The sequence below is a fragment of the Podarcis muralis genome, chromosome Z, assembly GCF_964188315.1.
Source record: "Podarcis muralis chromosome Z, rPodMur119.hap1.1, whole genome shotgun sequence".
NCBI classification, from domain to species: Eukaryota; Metazoa; Chordata; class Lepidosauria; order Squamata; family Lacertidae; genus Podarcis; species Podarcis muralis.
The window spans coordinates 26,308,946-26,329,587 of NC_135673.1; the positions used below are offsets into that span (position 1 = coordinate 26,308,946).

General features: G+C 48.2%; 2 protein-coding genes across 3 annotated transcripts in view; one reads left to right on the forward strand and one right to left on the reverse strand.

Annotated features, from left to right (window-relative positions):
* LOC114589097 (synaptotagmin-like protein 2) overlaps positions 1-20,642 on the reverse strand; it is a 46,644-nt gene that overhangs the window by 17,743 nt on the left and 8,259 nt on the right. For both annotated transcript variants that reach the window (XM_077922333.1, XM_028715163.2), the window contains exons 3-6: positions 12,230-12,329; positions 4,141-4,234; positions 2,889-2,982; positions 917-2,068 (exon numbers count right to left, since the gene is read on the reverse strand). In XM_077922333.1, coding sequence (XP_077778459.1) covers positions 917-2,068; positions 2,889-2,982; positions 4,141-4,234; positions 12,230-12,329 — 1,440 coding nt within the window. The remainder of the gene's footprint in view (positions 1-916; positions 2,069-2,888; positions 2,983-4,140; positions 4,235-12,229; positions 12,330-20,642) is intronic.
* Positions 18-7,879, forward strand: LOC114589098 (uncharacterized). The gene is made up of 2 exons (XM_077922335.1): positions 18-606; positions 4,092-7,879. Exon 2 carries the CDS (start codon positions 4,836-4,838, stop codon positions 5,439-5,441), a length of 606 nt encoding a protein of 201 aa, XP_077778461.1. The 5' UTR covers positions 18-606; positions 4,092-4,835; the 3' UTR covers positions 5,442-7,879.

Sequence of the window (20,642 nt, forward strand, 5' to 3'; positions counted from 1 at the left end):
AGGTGTGTATTAAACAATGTAAGACATTGGCATTATTGTAACCAAGGTTTGAACAGGGTAGCTTCCACCTCCCCCTAAGCTTTCCCCTCCTATTCTTTGTTTATTTGATCTAGAGATTACGGCTTGTGGTCCTGGAGCTTGTGTACACAGCTGGGCCTTCTGGCTTACACTGTTCTGCTCCAGCAGCTCTTCCAGACACTGGGTTGGTTTGTATTAATGCACTGCTGGCCACCCAGGTCAGTTGCTGCCAGCTTGCAAGTGAAGATGAGCTCTTTGTAATATTGATTCCAGTTTTTTAGTCCATGGCTAAGCAGACTAAGGGTGGAGAACCTGTGGCTCTCCAGATGTTGTTAGACTACAACTCTGATCTTCCCGGACCATCCACTGATGGAACACTCATAGAGCTCAGGTTCTCTCATTCACTGTCAGGGTCAGTCCTCAAAGTAGATAATTGTCTCTGATCACTGGTCATGCCAGCTGGCCTGGTAACAGTTGGAGTCCAACAACATCTGAAGAGGCACAGGCTCCTTAGCCCCTGGAGAAGACAAGCCTAGAGAAGGGGCAACTGTACTGGAGTAATAATTATGGTGGTTGTATTTCCGAAAGGTAAGGCACCAAATTGTAGATTAATTGTTGTTTAAGATGTATATGATGGTAGCTTACTATCCTAGATAAACAGATGACAATATTTTACTTAACATTTTCTACGTTTGATTGGCAATGTGGTATGTGCAAGTTGGTACAGGGTTGCAGCCCATGTTTGTCTTACTCAGAATAGACCCACTGGAATTAATGGACATGACTAACTTAGGCCCATTAACTTTAATGAGTCTACTCTAACTTATCAGGGTACAACCTCACGTTTTTGTGTTTTTTGTATTGACAAAACTATGTATAACTAGCAAAGCATCAGTACCTGAAAGCATGGAAGAATCCACTTCCTGAGCGACTCCTCTTTCATCTACAGCCTCGTTTTGTAGTGGGTCCTCTGCAAGGCTACTAGGCCCATCTTTAAGCTGCTTCTTTTCCATTTCCAGGTTGTCTTGAGAGCCCAAGTCAGAACTTATTTCCACAAAGCTACCAACTTTATCAACATCCTCTGAAGATACAGACTCTATCAATATCTGAACCCTACCTGCTAAAGAATCAGTCTTACGTTTGCTTTCATCAGCCATGATAAACTCGTCAGCAGGGGTCTCTGGCTCAAAAATGATGCCAGTTCGCTCTTTAGCTGGTGCCTCTATTTTGACTGATGGCACTCGAACTGGCAACTTTGATCTCCTTGTGCAACGTGGTACCTTCTTCTTCTCCTCCTCCACTGGAGACTGCTTCCCATTCCCATCACTTAGGCTATTTCTGTTGGTCATTGCCCCTTTGCTTCTGCCATATGTGGACCGGGGGATTGCAGATCCCGATCCTTTCCTTGGAGGAGCAGTATAAGTGGGCTCATCTTCACTGGAAGACAAGGCGACTGGCTTCCTGTAGGGGATTCTGGCTTTGGGGTGTATATTAGAAGTGAACTTGTCATCACCATTTTGGCTGTTATTAGACTGGGCTGAGAGAGATCGGTTCAGTCTTGCTGGCCTTCCATTGGCCTCTGTGGTGCTGGCCTTTTCTGCTGAGATTTCAGATACATCATTAGCCAAGAGGGACTCCCCACCCTTCTCCCAAAAGTTCTTCAGGTTCTTAAAGTGTTCCCGATCCAGACCAATCTCCTCATCTTTATTGTTGCTAGAGGAGATTGTATAATTGGCTCCTTGTTTGACAGAAGGGCCATTTTCCCAATCTAGAGTAGGTAATTTTGAGCTCTTTGGTGATTCTCTCTTTGCTAGACCAAACTCAGGATTCTCAGCTCCATTAGCTATAACTGTGCTAGGTTGGAACGATCCTTTGTTGGACATCCTCTTCACGGGTATTTTGCTGGAAGGGCTAAATTCTTCCTGTGGAACTGGTGAGAATGTGTGGCTTTCTGAAGGAGCATCTGCAACATCCCCGCCAGTTGAATAAGAAAAATCATCAAGATCCTTTTCAGAAAGCTTTGTGGATATTGTTGAGGGTATTTCATGACCTGCAACAAAAATAGAACCCCAAGAGCCTGTTCAGAGCATCATTGACAGAACTACACTCAACTGCTTTGCAATTACAAGGTGTTCTGAACTAGTGTTTTCCAGTCTGGTTTCCTCCAGAGGTTTTGCAATACAACTCCCATGAACCCCAAGCATAATTTCCAATGCTCACAACTGATGGTGGCTGAAATTAAAAACATCTGGAGGGCATCAGGTTGGGGAAAGCAGTACCCTATAATTTATTATGGGCAACTGACTGTTATCAGGAAGTGCATACCATCCAACTGGGCTATGTGAATGTCCTCATTCTGTGCTCTCCTATGGTTCTTTTGGCTCTGGAGAAAGCAGTGCATTCTGCCCCAGGCGCAGGGTGCAACTACACATTGCAAAGCAAACCTGGGATTCCCAATTCCAGTGGAAGTGTGTACGGTATGGTGGAGCTGAGGCCAGCATTTGCTGGCCAGAGGTGAAGTTGGGACTATATGGGTGCATTGGTGGGGCCACCCCCACGAATTTAGTGCTTCTGCTGGTTCAACTCACAGGAGCTTGACCTTGCAGTGGCCCCATCCAGGTAAGCTGCTACACTCACCTACCACCTGACCTCAGATGCAGGGATGGAATATGGACTAGGAAGAATTACTGGGTAGGAGGGGAATGTTTTACCTTTCCTTCACCTGCTGGTTCTCCCCTGTAAATGTGCCTCCCTGAATAGAAGCTCCCAATGCTTAACTTCAAAAAATGAAGCATGTTGTTGTTGTTTAGTCGTTTAGTCGTGTCCGACTCTTCGTGACCCCATGGACCAGAGCTAGCCAGGCACCTTACCTTTTCCATACCCTTGCGAGTTGCTTCTTGTAACCAAGAAAGGACTTATACCAACGCCACTGTCTGCTGGAGAGATATCTTCTACGCTCGATCTCTGAAGAGGAAAATACGAGTTATTTATTTATTTACTAAGAGAATCTGTACCCTGCTCTCCAGCCAAAAAGAGGCTCTCAGAGCAGCTTGCATACGATCAAGACAAGACAGACAGCTCCCACCCACAGGCTTACAACCTTAAAAAAAGAACCACTACACACGGGGGGAAAAGGACAGGGAGGGAAGAGGAAAATCAAATCCACAACTCAGGCCCATAGCTGTCAACTTTCCCCTTTTCTTGCGAGGAATCCTATTCGGAATAAGGGAATTTCCCTTAAAAAAAGGAAAATGTTGACAGCTACGCTCAGGCCCCACTTTCTAAACAGTTGTTCTTGTAGCAACCAGTTGGCACAGTTCAGGGGCAGGAGATGCCTGGTGGAGCTGGGCCTCCAACAAAACTGATGAAATGAGCTCCAAATCCCAGCTATCCCACTGAGGCAGTCTGGTGGCATGACTGCCCTCAGATGACAGAGATATTTATTCAGGCGAAAAGTGGTACAGGCTCAGCAGCAGAAGTCATGATTCCAAGGGAAGAGATTCATTATGAAACAGAGGCTACAAAGATGTCCCAATGGTTGGCATACCCCACCCACCAAGCTTTTAAAGACAAAGTGGATGTGAGCTCACTCATGAGACTCTCCCTCTCTCCCTACAATTCTGCTGCATGTGCACACATAGACATTCCATCTGGGTGCAGTTGTGTTTTGGGAGGGAGCCTGACTTGTAAACCACTTCCAGGGCTTTTTTTCCAATCAAGTGTTATATAAATGAAATACATCGCCCAGGAGAACCTCTCTCTTTGCTGTCTTGCCCCACTGTGCTTTGGAAGCTCCACCTTGTGACCAGAAAAGAACACCCGCCCTCCCTGAATCTGTGTACCGCCTCCCCATCTAAGCCACTGGCCATCACCACACCTTGTGACAGCAGATTTCATATGTTCTGTATCCTTTATGCCAGGTGTGGGGAATCTTTGGTCCTCTAAGTGTTGCTGAACTAACATCAGCCCTATCAAGTATGGTCAATGGCCAGGAATGATGGGAGCTGCAGCAGGTTCAACAAGGTTCCCCATCCCTACCTATGTTAAAGAGGACTTTTGTTTGTTTGTTCTAGATCTACAGCTGCCTGTCAATGCCAATCCCACTTCCATTGGACACACTACCTTCTCTGCAGAGGATGGAAGAGTAGACAACCTCAGTCTTGGCTTTGGTTTGGATCTGTGTCCTTCTGCTGAATCCAAAGAAGCTTCACGTGATCTGCAGAGAAAGAACAACATTTTATCACAAAGACACAAATCCTGAGATGATGATGATGTATTGGATAATCTCATTGGATCATGTATTGGTTACAACAGTATGAAAATTGTTATGTACTGAGTTGAATAGGATCCAAACTGCAGCAGTCTGATTGGTTCTAGAACAATAGGATCCAAAAGGCAGCAGTCTGATTGGTCCTAGAACAATAGGATTCAGAATGCAGCAGTCTGATTGGTCCTAGAACAATGGAGCAGTATGATTGGTTGGCAGGAACTACCCAATCATGCTCCAGATAGAAGTGAATCCACAACCTGATTGGCTTACAGTAGAATTCCGGAATTAGCCAATCATGTGCAGCCCATTGTGTAAATAATGTATATAAAGCAGATATTTGAGGGGACATTCATTCATTCCTCTTCACCACTATGAGCTGAATAAAGAGCATGAAATCACTTTGCGACTCTAAGTATATTTCACTGGCGACAAGGATGGGATCCCGCTGAGCTGACTGCCACACACAGCACCGCAGCACCGCCACCTGCTGCACCGCTGCCTCGCACCGTGTATCCAGGCTTCAGCTCTGGGACACAAGGAACTCAGAATGGCAACCGACAACAGCTTCTCGCCATTCAACCCAGCATCTGGAGACTGGGAAGCGTACGCCTCCCGTTTCACCTTCCTCCTAGAAGCCAAAGGGGTCACCGACGAAGAAGACGCCAAGAAGAGGGCAATATTCTTCAGCGTCTGCGGAGAGGAGACGTTTGAAATCGCCCGGGCTCTCCTTGCGCCTGAAGACGTCGCTACTGTTCCATACAAAACAATAATGGAACAGCTGAAGGGGCACTTTTCACCACAGCCCTCAGTGGTGGCTCGTCGAAATGCCTTCTACGCAAAGCGGCAAGCCCCTGGGGAAACCATAACTGGGTTTGTGACCTCTCTCCGCCAAGCCGCCCGGTTCTGCAACTTCTCAGAGCTGGAGAACATGCTTCGTGACCGCCTCGTCGGTGGCCTGAAGGATGAGAAGCTGCAACGACGCCTCTACGCTAAGAAGGACCTAACGTTCCAGGTTGCTCTGGAGGAGGCCCTGGCAACGAAAGCTGCCGAGAGGTCGACGCAAGAGGCACGGCCGAGCCAGCCGTCCCAATCGAGGGTCCACCACGAAGACCTCACCGACGACTCAGGATCCAACAGGGAGGAGGTGCACTGAGTACAGCAGCGCACTCAAGCAGCCCACACACCACAGCTGCCTCGACGAGAAGGAGGGAACTGCGCAAGCTGTGGAGAAAGTCACGAGAGGAGGACCTGCCGTTTCCGCAACGCAGAGTGCAGGCAGTGCAGAAAATCGGGACACATCGCCTGGGTGTGTCGGGCTCGGCCCACCCGACGCCAGGCATCAGATGACCAATCCAAGAGCCCCAACGCACCAAGGCAACTCGACAGAGCTCACGGACTTCCAGGTATACCAGTTGCCCCACCCCAACGTAGAGAAAATTTATGTTGACGTACAGATAGAGGGGCCCCCATGCTGCATGGAGCTTGACACGGGTTCAACTCTATCCATAATCTCAGCAAGGACCTTAAGGAAACTGTGTCCTACTGGGGGTCCCAAACTCAGGCCGGCCCCATTCACCCTCCGGGACTTCCAGAAACGTAAGGTCCCCACAATGGGGGTGGGGACCTTCAGGGTGCAATACCGAGGGCGGACGCGGCAACTGGACTTGCTAGTTGTCCAGGGCCCCTACATTAGCTTACTGGGATTGGCATGGTTTGGACCACTGGGGCTAGCCGTCACCGGGGTGAACCACACTAGCTTACAAGTGGACGTGGACGCCATATGCAAGGAATTTCCGGGGGTTTTCGATGGGAAATTGGGACAGTATACGGCCCCCCCCCATTGCTCTACAGCTTGACCCCGCAGTACGACCGGTCAGGCTCAAGGCCCGCCGGGTCCCGTTCGCCCTGAAACCCCGTATAGACGAGGAATTGGACCGGCTAGTGGAGGAAGGAGTGCTGGAGCCGGTGCCTAATGCCCCCTGGGAAACCCCAATCGTCACACCCGTCAAGCCTAATGGTTCGGTCCGCATCTGCACAGACTACAAATGTACCATAAACAAGGCCCTCACAGCCCATGCATACCCTGTGCCAGTGGTCAGCCATGTTCTTGCCACCCTGGCTGGGTCAAAAATTTTTGGCAAGCTGGACTTGGCCCAAGCATATCAACAGCTGCCAGTAGATGAGGCCACAGCAGAGGCACAGACGATTGTGATGCTCAGAGGAGCATTCAGGGTAAAGCGGCTGCAATTCGGTGTCAGCGTGGCACCAGGCATATTCCAGAATCTAATGGACTCTCTACTTAAAGGGATTGCTGGCGTCACCCTCTTCTTCGATGATGTGTTGATTGCCGGGCCCACACCAGAGGAGTTTGAGGACCGCCTCCGCACCGTTCTGCACCATTTCCAGACGGCGGGTCTCAAGGTGAAGCGGGAAAAATGTCTACTAGGAGTGCCTCAGGTGGACTTTCTGGGATTTATGGTGGACGCAGAAGGGGTCCACCCGACTGGGGACAAGGTACGGGCCATTTGTGATGCCCCAGTGCCCAAGAACAAGACTGAACTTCAGGCCTTCTTGGGACTATTGAACTTTTACCATTCCTTCCTTCCCCACAAGGCGGGGTTCTAGGACTAATCAGACTGCTGCAGTTTGGATCCTATTCAACTCAGTACATAACAAAAATACTAGGGACTGTGACACTGCTTGCCTTACTCAACCCCCCCCCCGCTATCTCTCCCATATTAACTCCCTAGAGCTTCCCCTTCCCACCCCAATACAACAACTAACCTCACTTTTCACCTTCCCAACCACGTTTCTGAAGTCAATTCTCTCTTCTATTCTGCAACCTCATTTTGCACCTATTTTTGCCTTCACACTCATGTCTCTGCCTCCCTTTCCTTTTGTGCAACCCTTTTTTTTTGCATGCAAACCACCCTTGCGGTAACTTCATGCATCTTCCTCCTCCTACAGACTACAATTACTAAGAATCCTTTTTCACCCTCTGCCCAGTTATGAAGCTACCATCCCTTCCTCTTCTCCAGACCCTTTGATGTTTCCTCTTTCATGCTTCCTCCTCCCTCTTTTTTTGCAATCCCCTCTGGACTCTCCTATTCTGCAGCCACCTTTGCACCCAGCCACCCCATGCCGATATACAGCATGCTACTGTGTCTTGAAAGTGAACAGAATCCTGCCAGCTTGTTCCGTTACAGAAGGTTAACTTCAGTTGATGGGTGTTATACAAAGATGGGGGTCTGCTCATTATTAAAGTATCTCTTCTAAATTACAACAATGGATCTGGAACTTCATGTTGAAGGCAACTCACAGTACCAAGAGCAAAATAGTTTTTGTGCAAAGGTGCTATGGGACATTTGAGGCTAATACAACAGAGTCTTTCCCGGCTTACTTCTCAAGGTAGTCAAACCTTGTCTTAAACTGCCACTCTTCCCCCGCCCCCTACTCACACCTCTGCCATTGTTTAAATCACCACTTTCCCCACTGCTCAGTTTCCTTTATTCAAACCTCCACTGTTGTCTAAAACCTGCCTTCTCTTTTGCTCCCCTCCCCCGCCTAACTTCATGCAAATCCAGGATTGTGATGCAGCCCTACAAATCCTCCAATGGGAGTTGAGTGATGACATTCTGACATGGACGACATTGAAATCAGTAAACAATTTACAGTCAGAAGAATAGAGGAGGTCCTAAATCATATACAGTCATACCTCAGGATGAATACGCTTCAGCTTAAATATTTTCGGGTTGCGCTCCACGGTGACCCAGAAGTAACGGAATGTGTTACTTCTGGGTTTTGCTGCTCGCGCATGCGCAGACGCTCAAAATGACATCACGCGCATGCGCGGAAGCAGCAAACACAACCCGTGCAGACGTGCAGTCATGTCTTACGTTCACTTCAGGATGCGAACGGGGCTCTGGAATGGATCCTGTTCGCATCCAGAGGTACCACTGTAATAATATGAGGTGTCAAAGGCCAATATACAAACAATGTTGTTCCATGAAGATGCTGGGTGCTGTTACTGTTGCTGGTTGAGCGGGTGTGTTGTGTGTCAACATGGGGTCTATCACAAGATCTATCACATGTATGTATCCATCTGGTTCAATACTGTTTACAGTGACCAGCAGCATCTCGCCAAGCTGGGAAGGTGTCTTATACTGAGGCAGTTCACTGGTACATCAGTATTGTCTACACTGACTGGCAGCAGCTCTCCAGGGTTTCAGACAGGTTCCCGGTTCTACCTAGAGCTGTCAAGGGTTGAACCTGAGACCTTCTATATGCAAAGCTATGCCCCTTTGTTAGAAACAACAAGCATCAAAATTTGAACAAAAATAAAATAAAATACACAAAACATAAAAACACCAGCTTCTACTGGTGGGGGACAACCAATCAGCAATATGGAGAGGCACTAAAACAAAGCTTGTCCCAGCAGGATCAAATTCCATCCAACACCTGAATGAAAAGGAAGGTTTTTAATGTGGCACCAAAAATATGTCAGTGTTGGTGCCGGGCAGGCCTCATTCAGAAGATAATGCTTGTGGCACTAGTTACAATGCTTCAAGTAACAGGCAGCACAAAAATAGTGGGAGCTTATAACGAACTTCTCAGCAGTTCGAATCCCTGCGACGGGGTGAGCTCCCGTTGCTTGGTCCCTGCTCCTGCTAACCTAGCAGATCGAAAGCACCTCAAAGTGCAAGTAGATCAATAGGTCTACTTACCTTCCGGCAGGAAGGTAAACGGCGTTTCCGTGCGCTGCTCTGGTTTGCCAGAAGTGGCTTAGTCATGCTGGTCACATGACCCGGAAGCTGTACACCGGCTCCCTCGGCCAATAAAGCGAGATGAGTGCCGCAACCCCAGAGTGGTCAGGGGTCCCTTTACCTTTATAACGAACTTCTCTTCATGTTTGTTCATCACTTTAAAAACTTGCATTCAAGCACACTATAAACTGCATTTCTGTCTTACAAACAGAGAGAGACACCAACAGCAAGCAAGAGGCTCATAAGCACTTTAAGTGTCATTAGTAAAATAGTTCCATACTCTGCTTCCAGTCTGCCTTCTCTGAATGTTTTGGATCTTGGGAGCAGTCAGATGTGAAGGAGTTGATTCCTTAGCAGGGAACAGTCTGGACTAGTTGTTTGAGGCCAGACATAGTGAAATCAGGACTGGCCCCCAATGTTTCTCCATCAGCTGATTGGATTACAAAATGCTTCACCCTGCACTAACTGGCAAAAAAGACCAATTTGCAAAAGGGAAGCAGTTACAGCCTTAAACAAACAGTTTGGCAAATGGCATCCAACTGTTTCAGCGTCTCAGGTGCTAGTGCCTGTTTAATGATTAACATTTGGTTGGAATTGTTGTATTTGCAATTGACAAAATGGGGAAGCAATCAACAGAAAATTCCTTGCATGGTTTATTTTTAGCTTTTAAATAGCTGAAAGTAGCCGTGACTATCCCCCAAGTCTTCAATGGGTAGATGTCTTCTGAACATAACAGCAAACCATGAGCCTTGTGGCTGGATCAGGACAAAGGCCCATCTGTTCAGCATCCTGTTCCCACAGTATCCAACCTTTGGGAAGCCTGTAAACAGGACCTGACAGTCTGCAGGGTTCAAACTTCAGTTCAGAGCATGAATTAAGGAGGTGATTTCACTGTGAATAGCCAGGGAAAATGGCAAGATTTTCCAAAACAAAGCTAGGAGGAGGAGGTTTTCTATAGTGCTTGATTGCAAAACTTCATATGATAGAGCAAGGATATCCACCCTTCCTGGGCCTAGGGGCACATTTGGAAATAAGAGAATTGTTGTGGACACCTGCAAGATACTCCCTTCACAGAAGAAACACCAATGATGCTGAGGAATCCCCACCAAAAAACACAACAGACAAAACTACACCCTCCCCAGAACTTTCTGAGAATTATATTTCTGAGAATTATATTAGGAAATAACATTGATTTGATAAGTACATAACCAGACACTTATTAGAGAAGAGGAATATACCTTACTTGCTATCAATAGGCACTGGCAGTTCAGTTAAAGAGGATGGTCCTAATGTATTTAATACATAATAGCTTTTCCTGCTGTCCATACAAGATGACAACAGACTTGCCAGGCCAGGTAACTGGGGTCTTGAAGTGCTGGCCTCTGAACTTCAATGCTTCAACCCTCTGGTGGAGACCTATGGGAAAGGCCTTAACTGCAAGCCTTCTTTGGGTGTACTCCCTGATGCCAGATCCATTTCGGATGTTCTCAGACCAATGTGGTGCCAATTGTCTCCTTTTTCTAAGCATGTGTAATTTCACTGGCTAGCAAAGGGGTTCCCAAATTGTGGTCCATGGGCCACTGCTTCATTTGTGGAGTCTGCTGTGTGTATGTATGTGAACAAAACCTACCCATTTGAATCCTATGGAATTCAAATGAAAATACAATATATAAGAAATAATTTTTAAATATGCTTGTGGAAGGGGGGTTATTGTTTTGTTTTTTGTTTTATTACATATTTTGTATTCTCATTTAGTGTTTTTCTGTTGTGAACTGCCCTGGGATCTCTGGATGAAGGGTAGTAAACAAATTTAATTAATAGTAATAGTAATAATATACACTTTGAAATGATTCAGCATCTAGCACATCACATCACAATTGCTGCAGCAGGCAAAAAGAAAACCCCCATTAAGTGGTCCACCAAGACCGTCAACAATTTGTGGTGTGTGTGTGTGTGTGTGTGTGTGTGAACCATTGGACTAGCATACAACCCTTGTTGCTTTTGACTTTCTGTGTTGTCTTCTTCCTCCCCTCCCCATCTATATTTAAATTGCAGGTGTTTGGGGCAAATACCTACAGTATTTTTCACCCTATAGGAAGCACTTTTTCCCCTCCAAAAATGAAGGGGAAATCTGGGTGCATCCTATGGGGCGAATGCAGGCTTTCGCTGAAGCTTGGAGAGCGAGAGGGGTCAGTGCGCACCGACCCCTCTCACTCTCCAGGCTCCGGGAAGCAGGCTGCTATCCGCAGCCTAGGCAGCCCTGCGGAAGGTCCCGCAGGGATGTCTAGGCTGCGGATAGCAGCCTGCTTCCCGGAGCGTCGGGTGCCCTGAAAGCAGTGCGCCTGGCGCTTCGGGAACACACCCGCAGCCTAGGCAGCCCTGCGGGAGGTCCCGCAGGGATTTCTAGGCTGTGGATAGCAGCCCGCTTCTCGGAGCGTCAGGCGCCCTGAAAGCAGAGCACCCGGCGCTTCGGGAACACATCCGCAGCCTAGGCAGCCCTGCGGGAGGTCCCCGCAGGGCTCCCCATGCTGCGGATAGCAGCCTGCCGCCCGGCGGGTGTGACGCCCTGAAGCAGAGCGCCCCGCGCGCCGGACAGACATCCGTAGCCTGGGGAGCCCTGCAGGAGTTCCCCGCAGGGCTCCCCACGCTGCAGATAGCAGCCTGCCGCCTGGCGGGTGTGACGCCCTGAAGCAGAGCGCCCCACGCACCGGACAGACATCCGCAGCGTGGGGAGCCCTGCAGGAGTTCCCCGCAGGGCTCCCCATGCTGCGGATAGCAGCCTGCCGCCCAGCGGGCGTGACGCCCTGAAGCAGAGTGCCCCTCACGCCAGGCAGACATCGGCCAGTCCCACAAGCTCGGGGGACAGCAGGGAGGCAGAGCGCCGCCACCCCGCTGTTCCTCGACCTGGTTCGGTTTCCCCGACCTGCTTTTGGGGGGGAAATAAAGGGGAATTTTTTTCCCTTTATTTCCCCCCCAAAAAACTAGGTGCGTCCTATGGGACGGAGCGTCCTATGGGACGAAAAATACGGTATCTTTTGATGGTCAGTGAAGTGCCCCATATACAGAAGGAACTGTATGAATAAGAATCTCAGCAAGCAATATCACACCAATTCCTTGACTGTCACATTTTTCGTTGACAATGAGTTCCATGTGAGTAGTTCTCTTTTGTTAATATTACCTTTCTTCTTCTGAGATAGTGGAAGGCAAAACTGTTGCTTCTGGTGGTAAGACTGATTTCCTGTCTTTCGGACTCTCTGGGATATGTTCATTATTCTCACCTGTTAGAAAGGAGTCAGTGAAATTGAATCAATTATTTTTTAATGCTGATGGCTGCTATAGTTTCTGTGGTATTTTACATAAGAAAGTGTTTTCCGTATGATTAATGCCAAGCTAAGGCACATGGCTTCCCCCCAAGAATCATGGGAGCTGTCGTTTATCCCCAGAGCTACAATTCCCAGCACCCTTAACAAACTAGTTCCTAGCATTCTGGAGCTAGAACTGGGATTCTGTGAGCAACTGCCCCATACAGTGGTACCTCTGGTTAAATACTTAATTCGTTCCGGAGGTCCGTTCTTAACCTTAAACTGTTCTTAACCTGAAGCACCACTTTAGCTAATGGGGCTTCCTGCTGCTGCTGTGCCGCCGCCGCGCGATTTCTGTTCTCATCCTGTAGCAAAGTTCTTAACCTGAAGCACTATTTCTGGATTAGAAGAGTTTGTAACCTGAAGCGTATGTAACCTGAAGCGTATGTAACCCAAGGTACCACTGTATTGAAGTTTGGAGCAACATCCCGCATAGTGAAGTATTCTAGGCTCTGCACTGGCCCTGCCCACCTGGGCTGGCCATTGGCACCTTCTAGACAGGGAGAACTATATAAGACTTCCTGTCTTGGCTGGAACCTTGCTTGAGCAACTGTGGTCTTCCTGAGTAGGACTTTATTTGGTTTTGAGCCTGGCTTAGTTCCTCTGTACTGAGTAGTAATAGATTCTGCCCCCTCCCACTGGTTCTGACCCAACTCCAAGTGCACAGCTCCTAGCTCTAGCTATGGCTCAGGCTTAAAAGAACAGCAATGGCTGAAAGGACTGGAGGAATGTGCTGACGTTGAGGGAGCAGGAGAGTTATTTGTTCAAGGAAGCAGTGATTGGTGGGCACTTCAATGTATGGCAGCTACGTGGGGGGAACAGATATCAACTGGGCAGTGGGTGGCATATGGCCCTTGCAGATCAGCTTTGTGAAAACTGCCTTACAGGGTTTAGCCATAACCAGAGACACAGGCCACCCTTTTCCCCAGGGTGGCAAGCTAACAAACCCAGCTTGAAAGCTAATCAGGACGTGGCAGAGAGCTGTCAATGAAATTAATCCACTCCAGGATTTTAAGGGAGCTACTTCCTGTTTTGAGTCAAAGTCTTCTGATCTTGGCAAATACAGGAGGAGGCGAAGAGAGCTAATAAAAGGAGGACCCCCCCCCTTTGTTTGCTCTGGCACAGGAAGAAGCAATGAGTTGGGACTTGTGTTGTACCTACCGGATGAAAGGAAAACAATGCAGCTCACACAAATATTTAAGAGAGCATGGAGGCATCGAAACCACCCAGGTAGGATGTTTGGCAGTAGACCAGGGGTAGGGAAACCTCAGCCAAATGTGGACCTCCAAGCTTTCCATCTGACCCTCAGGACTCTCCCCAGGACACACCCCGTCCTCCCCAGCCACATCCCTCAACCACCCTGCTGCACGCCCTCCTTGAGTGTTTTTGCCTGTCTGGAACTGGTCCTAGGACTCTTGTTTACCTGGAAGGAGGATGGAGAAGAATGTGTGTAGAAAAGGGGTAGGAAACACTGTTCAATCTGAGGGCCGCATTCCACTCTGGGCAACCTTCTGAGGGCCATATGCTAGTGGTGGGTGGGGCCAGATTGAGCAGAGCAATCCATGTAAATTTTACCTTTGAACTACAAACACACACACACACACACACACACACACACTTTCTATCCTCCACCCAACCAAGCAAAAGGCATTATTAGAATTCAAGGACACATTTCGGCCAGGCAGAAACACTTGGGGTTCAAAGCAGAGCCAGTGAGAAGCCTGGTTGAAAGCTGTGAAATGAAGGTACCAAATGCAGCTCTGTCAGAAGGGATTTCCACAGCTTAGGTGCAGCCAGAGAGAATGCACTTTCCTGGGTCACCACCTTCTGAGTTTCTGAGGATGGAGGAACAACCAAGAAGGCCTCCTCTTAGCACCTGAGAGGATATATGGAGGCAGTCTTTAAGGCATTTGGGGCCTGAGTCATTTAGGGCATTAAACACTAAGATGCACACCTTGAATTAAATGCATTGGTGCATTGCTATGTTCTTTGGCAAGAGTGCTTTACTCAGTTCAGCTATGTCAGGGGTCGGCAACCAAAGGCCCATGGGCCACAAGTGGTCCACGGGGGTTGTTTGACCAGCCCATGAGCCAGACCCGAACCGAGCTGCCCGCTTGGCAAGTCCCCACGTGCTGCGCTAAACCGGCGCAGCGCAGTGCAGGGACTCGCTTCCGTGGCACCAGAAATCACGTCTGCACAGACACCGGAAATCGCATCTGTGCAAATGCGGACACCGGAAATCACAGGCACACACACTTGTGGGCACGCACAATCTGGCCCACAGAGGGATCTCCACTGGAGTGAACAGGCCCAGGCGAGGTAAACCTTGCCAACCCTTGAGCTATGTCTTACCAGTTAAGAGGTTCAAAAATGCACACTTGATTTATTGCTACAACAGTGCTACCTCTGGTTATGAACATAATTTGTTCTGGAGGTCCGTTCTTAACCTGAAACTGTTCTTAACTAGAGGCGTGCTTTCGCTAATGGGGCCTCTTGCTGCCGCTGCACCGCCGGCACACGATTTCTGTTCTCATCCTGGGGCAGAATTCTCAACTCAAATTAACTCTTCCAGGTCAGCGGAGTTTGTAACCTGAAGCATTTGTAACTCGAGGTACCACTGTATTTATTATGCTTATAATAATATTGTTTATTACTTATTCTGCATCTTTTCCTAGACACAATGGGCAGGTTGCTAGTGGTTCTAATAAAAATAGCAATGAACCATCATAAAAACTAATCATAAACACTGAAGTCAGCCCACCCCTGTGTAAATACTCAATGCGTCTAGACTGGGTTACACCACACCAATCAAAAAGGTGCCACTGATCTTGCATTGCACAATATTTGTCCTTTACTGTAACTTTCCTCCCTGGGATCATTACAGAACTAAAACACCCACAATTCACTGGATCAGCAACACATTGGGAAAACTTTAATGCATATCAGGTTGGAGATGAGAAGGATTTTCCTTTTATGGTAAGTTTTGTATCTAAAAGCATTTCCACGAGCTATTTTGCTTGTTTAAAGAAGGTGCTTTCAGTATACTAAACTTGCCTTAGGAAATAGTGTCATAGAAGGAAGACAGCTAGAATGAAATGGCAAGTGACACTCTGGCTCACTGTTGCCCAACCAGTTTAACTTGCTTAGTTCTTTGTTGTGTTAAAGGTCCAGCTCTTCAAAAACTACAACCGCTTTAACAATTTTAGTATCCAGTTGAAACAAAGACCTGATGAACAGCAGAACTTTGGAGATGCATCATTCCAAGTAATTCAAGTTGCATTTATTATTTTTGTTATGCTCTGACATCTTCAAATTTTAAAAGTATGTAGGGAACAGTGGTGAAATAGTAAGAGGATAGAGCTAGTATGCCATGTGGTTCCTAAATTAGCCTGCTGTCCTCACGCAGGGTGGAAGACCCTGCTCCATTGCCAGTGATGAAGTAAGACTGAACAACCTGCTGGGCACCTTCTGCAGCCAAATGTCTTGAGCCAGCCCTGCGGACATGCTCCCAAGCTTAGCAAGGCTATGTGAACTCCAAGAGAGGAGCTTGCATTTATAAGCCAGGGTTAATTATTTCAATCTACTATTTTTATACCTGGGCAGAGCAAATCCAAGTTTGTTCTTGGTTACAGCTCATCGTTAGTGAGGAGAGAGCTTAACATGGGTCCTTGTTTAGATACCACGCTAAATTAAACTTTGGCTACATTCATATAGGTACAAAAAGGATGGAGGAGGAGTAAAGTGGCTGCAATATCCACTCTGGAAGCCCGCATGCTTGCCCATAGTCTCATTAAGCCTAAGTTTGGCTTAGAGCAGTGGTTCTCAACCAGTGTGCCATTGCACCCTGGGGTGCCTTGAATGATGGTCAGGAGTACCATGGGCAACACTGGCCTCCATCCCTCTTCCCTTCCCTTCCTCCTCTAATGCCCTCTCTGTCTCTGCCTCCCAAAGGCTTGCACAGCTGTTTGTTGGAGCAGCCCTGGCTACAAGCTCCCCATGCAAATGGTGCCTCTGAGCAGGCCAAGGGGTGCTGGTTGCCAGGAGTTGAATCGGCCTCTTTATGGCAGGGCAGCTCAGAGATCAGGGGTGGCAGCAGCAGCTGTCTGGAGGACTCCCAAGGAGAGGGGAGAGGAGAAGAGGCTGAGGAAACATTACACAAAGGAGGGTTTCAAAAATGGGTGAGAGGCTGCCAGCTCTGCAGGAAAGGGGTGACATCACTGGGCTCCTGATCTCCACAGGGGTGCTGCAGAAAAATGTAGTTGGTCAAGGGAGCCGTGGACTCGAAAAGGTTGAAAACCTCTGGCTTAGAGTGTTTCATGAATTAAGACTCTAGTCCTACAATCTACAAGTCTATAATTACTATGAAAACTGTTAAGTTTTGTTAAAAAAATGAAATGCCATAGCACTACTGGGCAAAGAGAAGGGCTGGGGATTCAAATGCAATGTTTGCTGCAGTTTAGTTTGACAGTAAAATCCCTTCAAGTGACCTTTGGGTTATTATCAGTGATGTGACAAAGAAAATGCTATTGACCTCGAAAAGAGAAGCATTCCTATCTGCTGAGCTATTTAAACGGGAAGAAGTTCAGGATGACTTCTTTTAAGTACACTTAATATCTGAATGAAACTTTTCATGCAGCCTAGCTGTCCTTTTCTGAGCACAACATGGTTGGGACCTGAGTACCTGAAGGAATGAATGAATACCTATTCCCACATCAACCTACCCACATGTTGATGTCAGGGATTGGAAGCTTTGGTTTGCCTCATTTCTGCATCTGTTTCTAAAGGTCACACACATTTCTACATTCCTTTCTCCTAACATACAAGAAATTTTCTCTAGTATAATGCACTTTTTGTATGTTGTTTTCAGATATATATTCATTTTGATGCATACTTTCTCATAATTATGTTCTGCACACATTTGTGTTTAGCAAACTGGATTGCAAAATTCAGAGATGTGTTTCTGTTTGTAAGGATGGGTGAGAAATGTGATTCAGTTAGCATCTTAAGGCAAACTTACCTGGTTTGCACTTTCCTTCTAAATTTGTAGTTCTCTGAGTTTTGCAATGCAGTTCACCAGCAAGATAATGTGTGCAGAAATGCATGTTCTAGGGTAAAATGCACTATATTAGGCAAAACTGCTATTCCTCTAACAGTGCTACAATTCCCAGAGGTCCCTGGGAAAAGGAATTGATTATTAAACCACTCTGGGAATTGGAGCTCTTTGAGGGGAACAGGGATCTCTTAACAACTCTCAGAACTTTTAATAACACAAATGGTTGGGTTTATTTTTGTCCCACTTTTGTTGTGCTGTGGCCTCTCTGAACAGCAATAATCTGGTTGCCCTGAGGAAGCATAAAAAACAAAAACAAAAGCAGAATATTCACCACTAATGCACTATTACTGTGTCCAGAATGTATTGCAAAATACATACATATCCTTAAGTATGTGCAATACTTGGATGCAGTGGGGAAGAGAGAGATTGTTACCTGCTACCACAATCTCTGACAGGTGAGAGATTCCAGGGGTTCCAAGCGTTTACACAGGGTTCAGTTTCCGTGGAATGAGGGTCAATGGAGACTGTGGTATCTTTAGGATATATGGTTTATTTACACACATACATACAAACTGAGTCTACAATGGAGGGGCTCACAGCATTAATACGCCAAGAGGGCCTTGCTTTTCTCATAGTTTCAGCCTTGGAATCAAATATAAATCAAACACAGTTCTGTCTCTATGGCTTCCACCTGCTTCTAGCTCAGCTAACACCCACACACTGGCCCCTGAACTTCAATATACCAGCCAGGTGAGTGTGTGTGTGAAGCCCACCCATTAGCCTATGATTATGGTGCTTAATTGCTCAGACCAACAGTAATTGCTTAGATGAAGGGACTAATGACAGTACTTAGCTGGTAAGCTATGGCCATTATCTTGCAAAGGAACTTGTTCCACTAGTTCAAAAATAGACTCCTCCATTAGATTTTAATCCATACTGGATCCAGGACCATGGCCCCCTCAAATGAACTATATATGCGAGAGAGAGTGAAAGTGAGTGAGAAAAGTCAGGTGAGATGTTGGACATCACTTATTTCAGTTTTATTATGTATGTAAGCACATATGTACACAAGCAGCAGTTGACAACAGATTGCAGGTAGGGTGGAGGGCTCAATTCACATACTGCGTACATCCAGAAAATCCTGTTGTCAATCCATAGCTCTGAAGCAGTGGCGTAGCGTGGGTTGTCAGCACCCAGGGCAAGGCAAGTAATTTGCGCCCCCTAACCCGTGGATTTTAGCACTCGAGTGTGAGCGCGCGCCCCCCAGATGTTGCGGCCGGCCCCCCTGCACCCCCCACGGTACGCCACTGGGGCTGGGGGCGAGCAAAGGAGCCAAAGACCCCCCCCCAAAGGCTCAGCAGGAATTTATTAAATTTATTATTTGCGGAGCCCCCGCAGGCCGAGGCAGCCGAAGCCCCCTCCCCTCGGGCGCCTCCCCGCCCCCTGCTCTCCTTGCGCTGTAGGTGGAGCCCGCGCTCCGGGGCTTGGCGAGCGCCTCTCCTCCTCCCGGCCGGGTCCGGGGGCTTCCAGCCGCGCTCCGTCCTCGCTCCCCCCCCTGCGGCTGAGACTTGCGCTGAGAGCCGGAGCCAGCAGCGCCCCCTTCCGCCGGGAGACCCTCGCCCGCCCGCCGGCTTCCTCTCGGAGGGTTTTGGGGAGTGCAGGGCACGGCGAGGCCCCTCGGAGCTCTCCTCCCTCCCAGTCGGCAGAAGCAGCCGCTGCCTGTGGCTGGGCCGAGGGGATGGCGTCGGCGTTGGGGTGCGGAGGCTGCCCGTGCCCGGCCAGGCGTTGGTGGCGGCGCCGGCGCTGCTGCAGTGGCTGCTCTTCCTGCGAGCAGTGAGTGGAGTGCAGCCGCAGCGGCGGGGGGCGCGCATGCGCTAGGGCGCAAGGCTGGCGGTGGCGGCGGGGAGCCCGGCGGAGGAAGGAACTTGTCCCTTCCCTCTGGACTCGTGCCCCCCCCAGATGTTGCGCCCGGTGCGGCCGGCACCCCTGGCACCCCTCACGCTACGCCACTGCTCTGAAGTAAACCCTGATAGCAAAAGCCAGAATTTGTCTCCACCTCCAGCCAGGAAGCGGTCTAAATTTCATCTTTATGTAAAAAGTAAAATGTGCAACTTTGTGCTATGGGGCTGAGTTCTGGATCGTTTAAGTACCTAGCATCACTGTGATACCAGGTTGTTGCCATTGTTAGTATCCGTCTTGTCTCAGGAAACAATGGAGGAGGAAAGTCAAATCGTTGGAGTCACAGTGCCTGCTGTGGCTGTAAAGACTGATACGGAAGAGACATATTTTGTTGCAGCTGGGGGAGATGAAGGTGGCCGGTTATACTACTCCAGATGCACCATGACCTTTCTTTTCTCTGTGCTCCTTCCAATGGCCATTCCTCCTCTGGTCACCACTATGGATGCACAACCTGTCTGTCTGTCTCCAGGCACTGTGGTTGTCTGCAAGGGATTCCCATACGGTGGGGTTAATGTTGTCAGCCTTCATGCCATGCTTGCAGACATCTTTGTAACGCAGAGTTGGTCTTCCAGTTTGGCCTGGTGCCAGCAGCCAGTTCCCTGTAGAGCACGTCTTTGGGGATTCTGTCATCTTCTATTTTGTCGACAAGACCAAGCCAGAGTAGACATGGTTGACAGGAGTGTGAACATAATGGGACTGTGGGCTTTGAAGAGCACATCTCTTGAAACTCTGTCCTGCCATGTGATACCTCAAATCCTCCTGATGCAGCACATGTGAAAGGCATTGAGGACCACTTCTGATGGTTATAAGTTGTCCATGACTCACTTCTATAAAGCAGGGTGCTCAACACGCAAGCCTGGTAGACCTTCATATTAGTATTAACATCACATTCTCCAATGCTTTTTGGAGAGGCAACCCATAGCCATAACTGCCTTGCCAATACACTTGTCCTACTCATCATCAATGGAGGGGTTGCTGGTTATGATGAAACCCACAGAGGCAAAATCATCTACCACCTCATCAAGTGTGTGGTCACCAATGCTGATGCATGGAATGCTAGCAGTGTCCTGACCCAAGATGTTGGTCTTTGCCAGACAGAAGGTAAAACTGAACTCCCTGCAGACTTGGGCAAAACAGCTGATGAGTCTCTGCAGGGCTTCCTTGGAGTGCACTGTCAAGGCTGCAACATCTGCAAAGAATAAGGATAAGGACCCGCC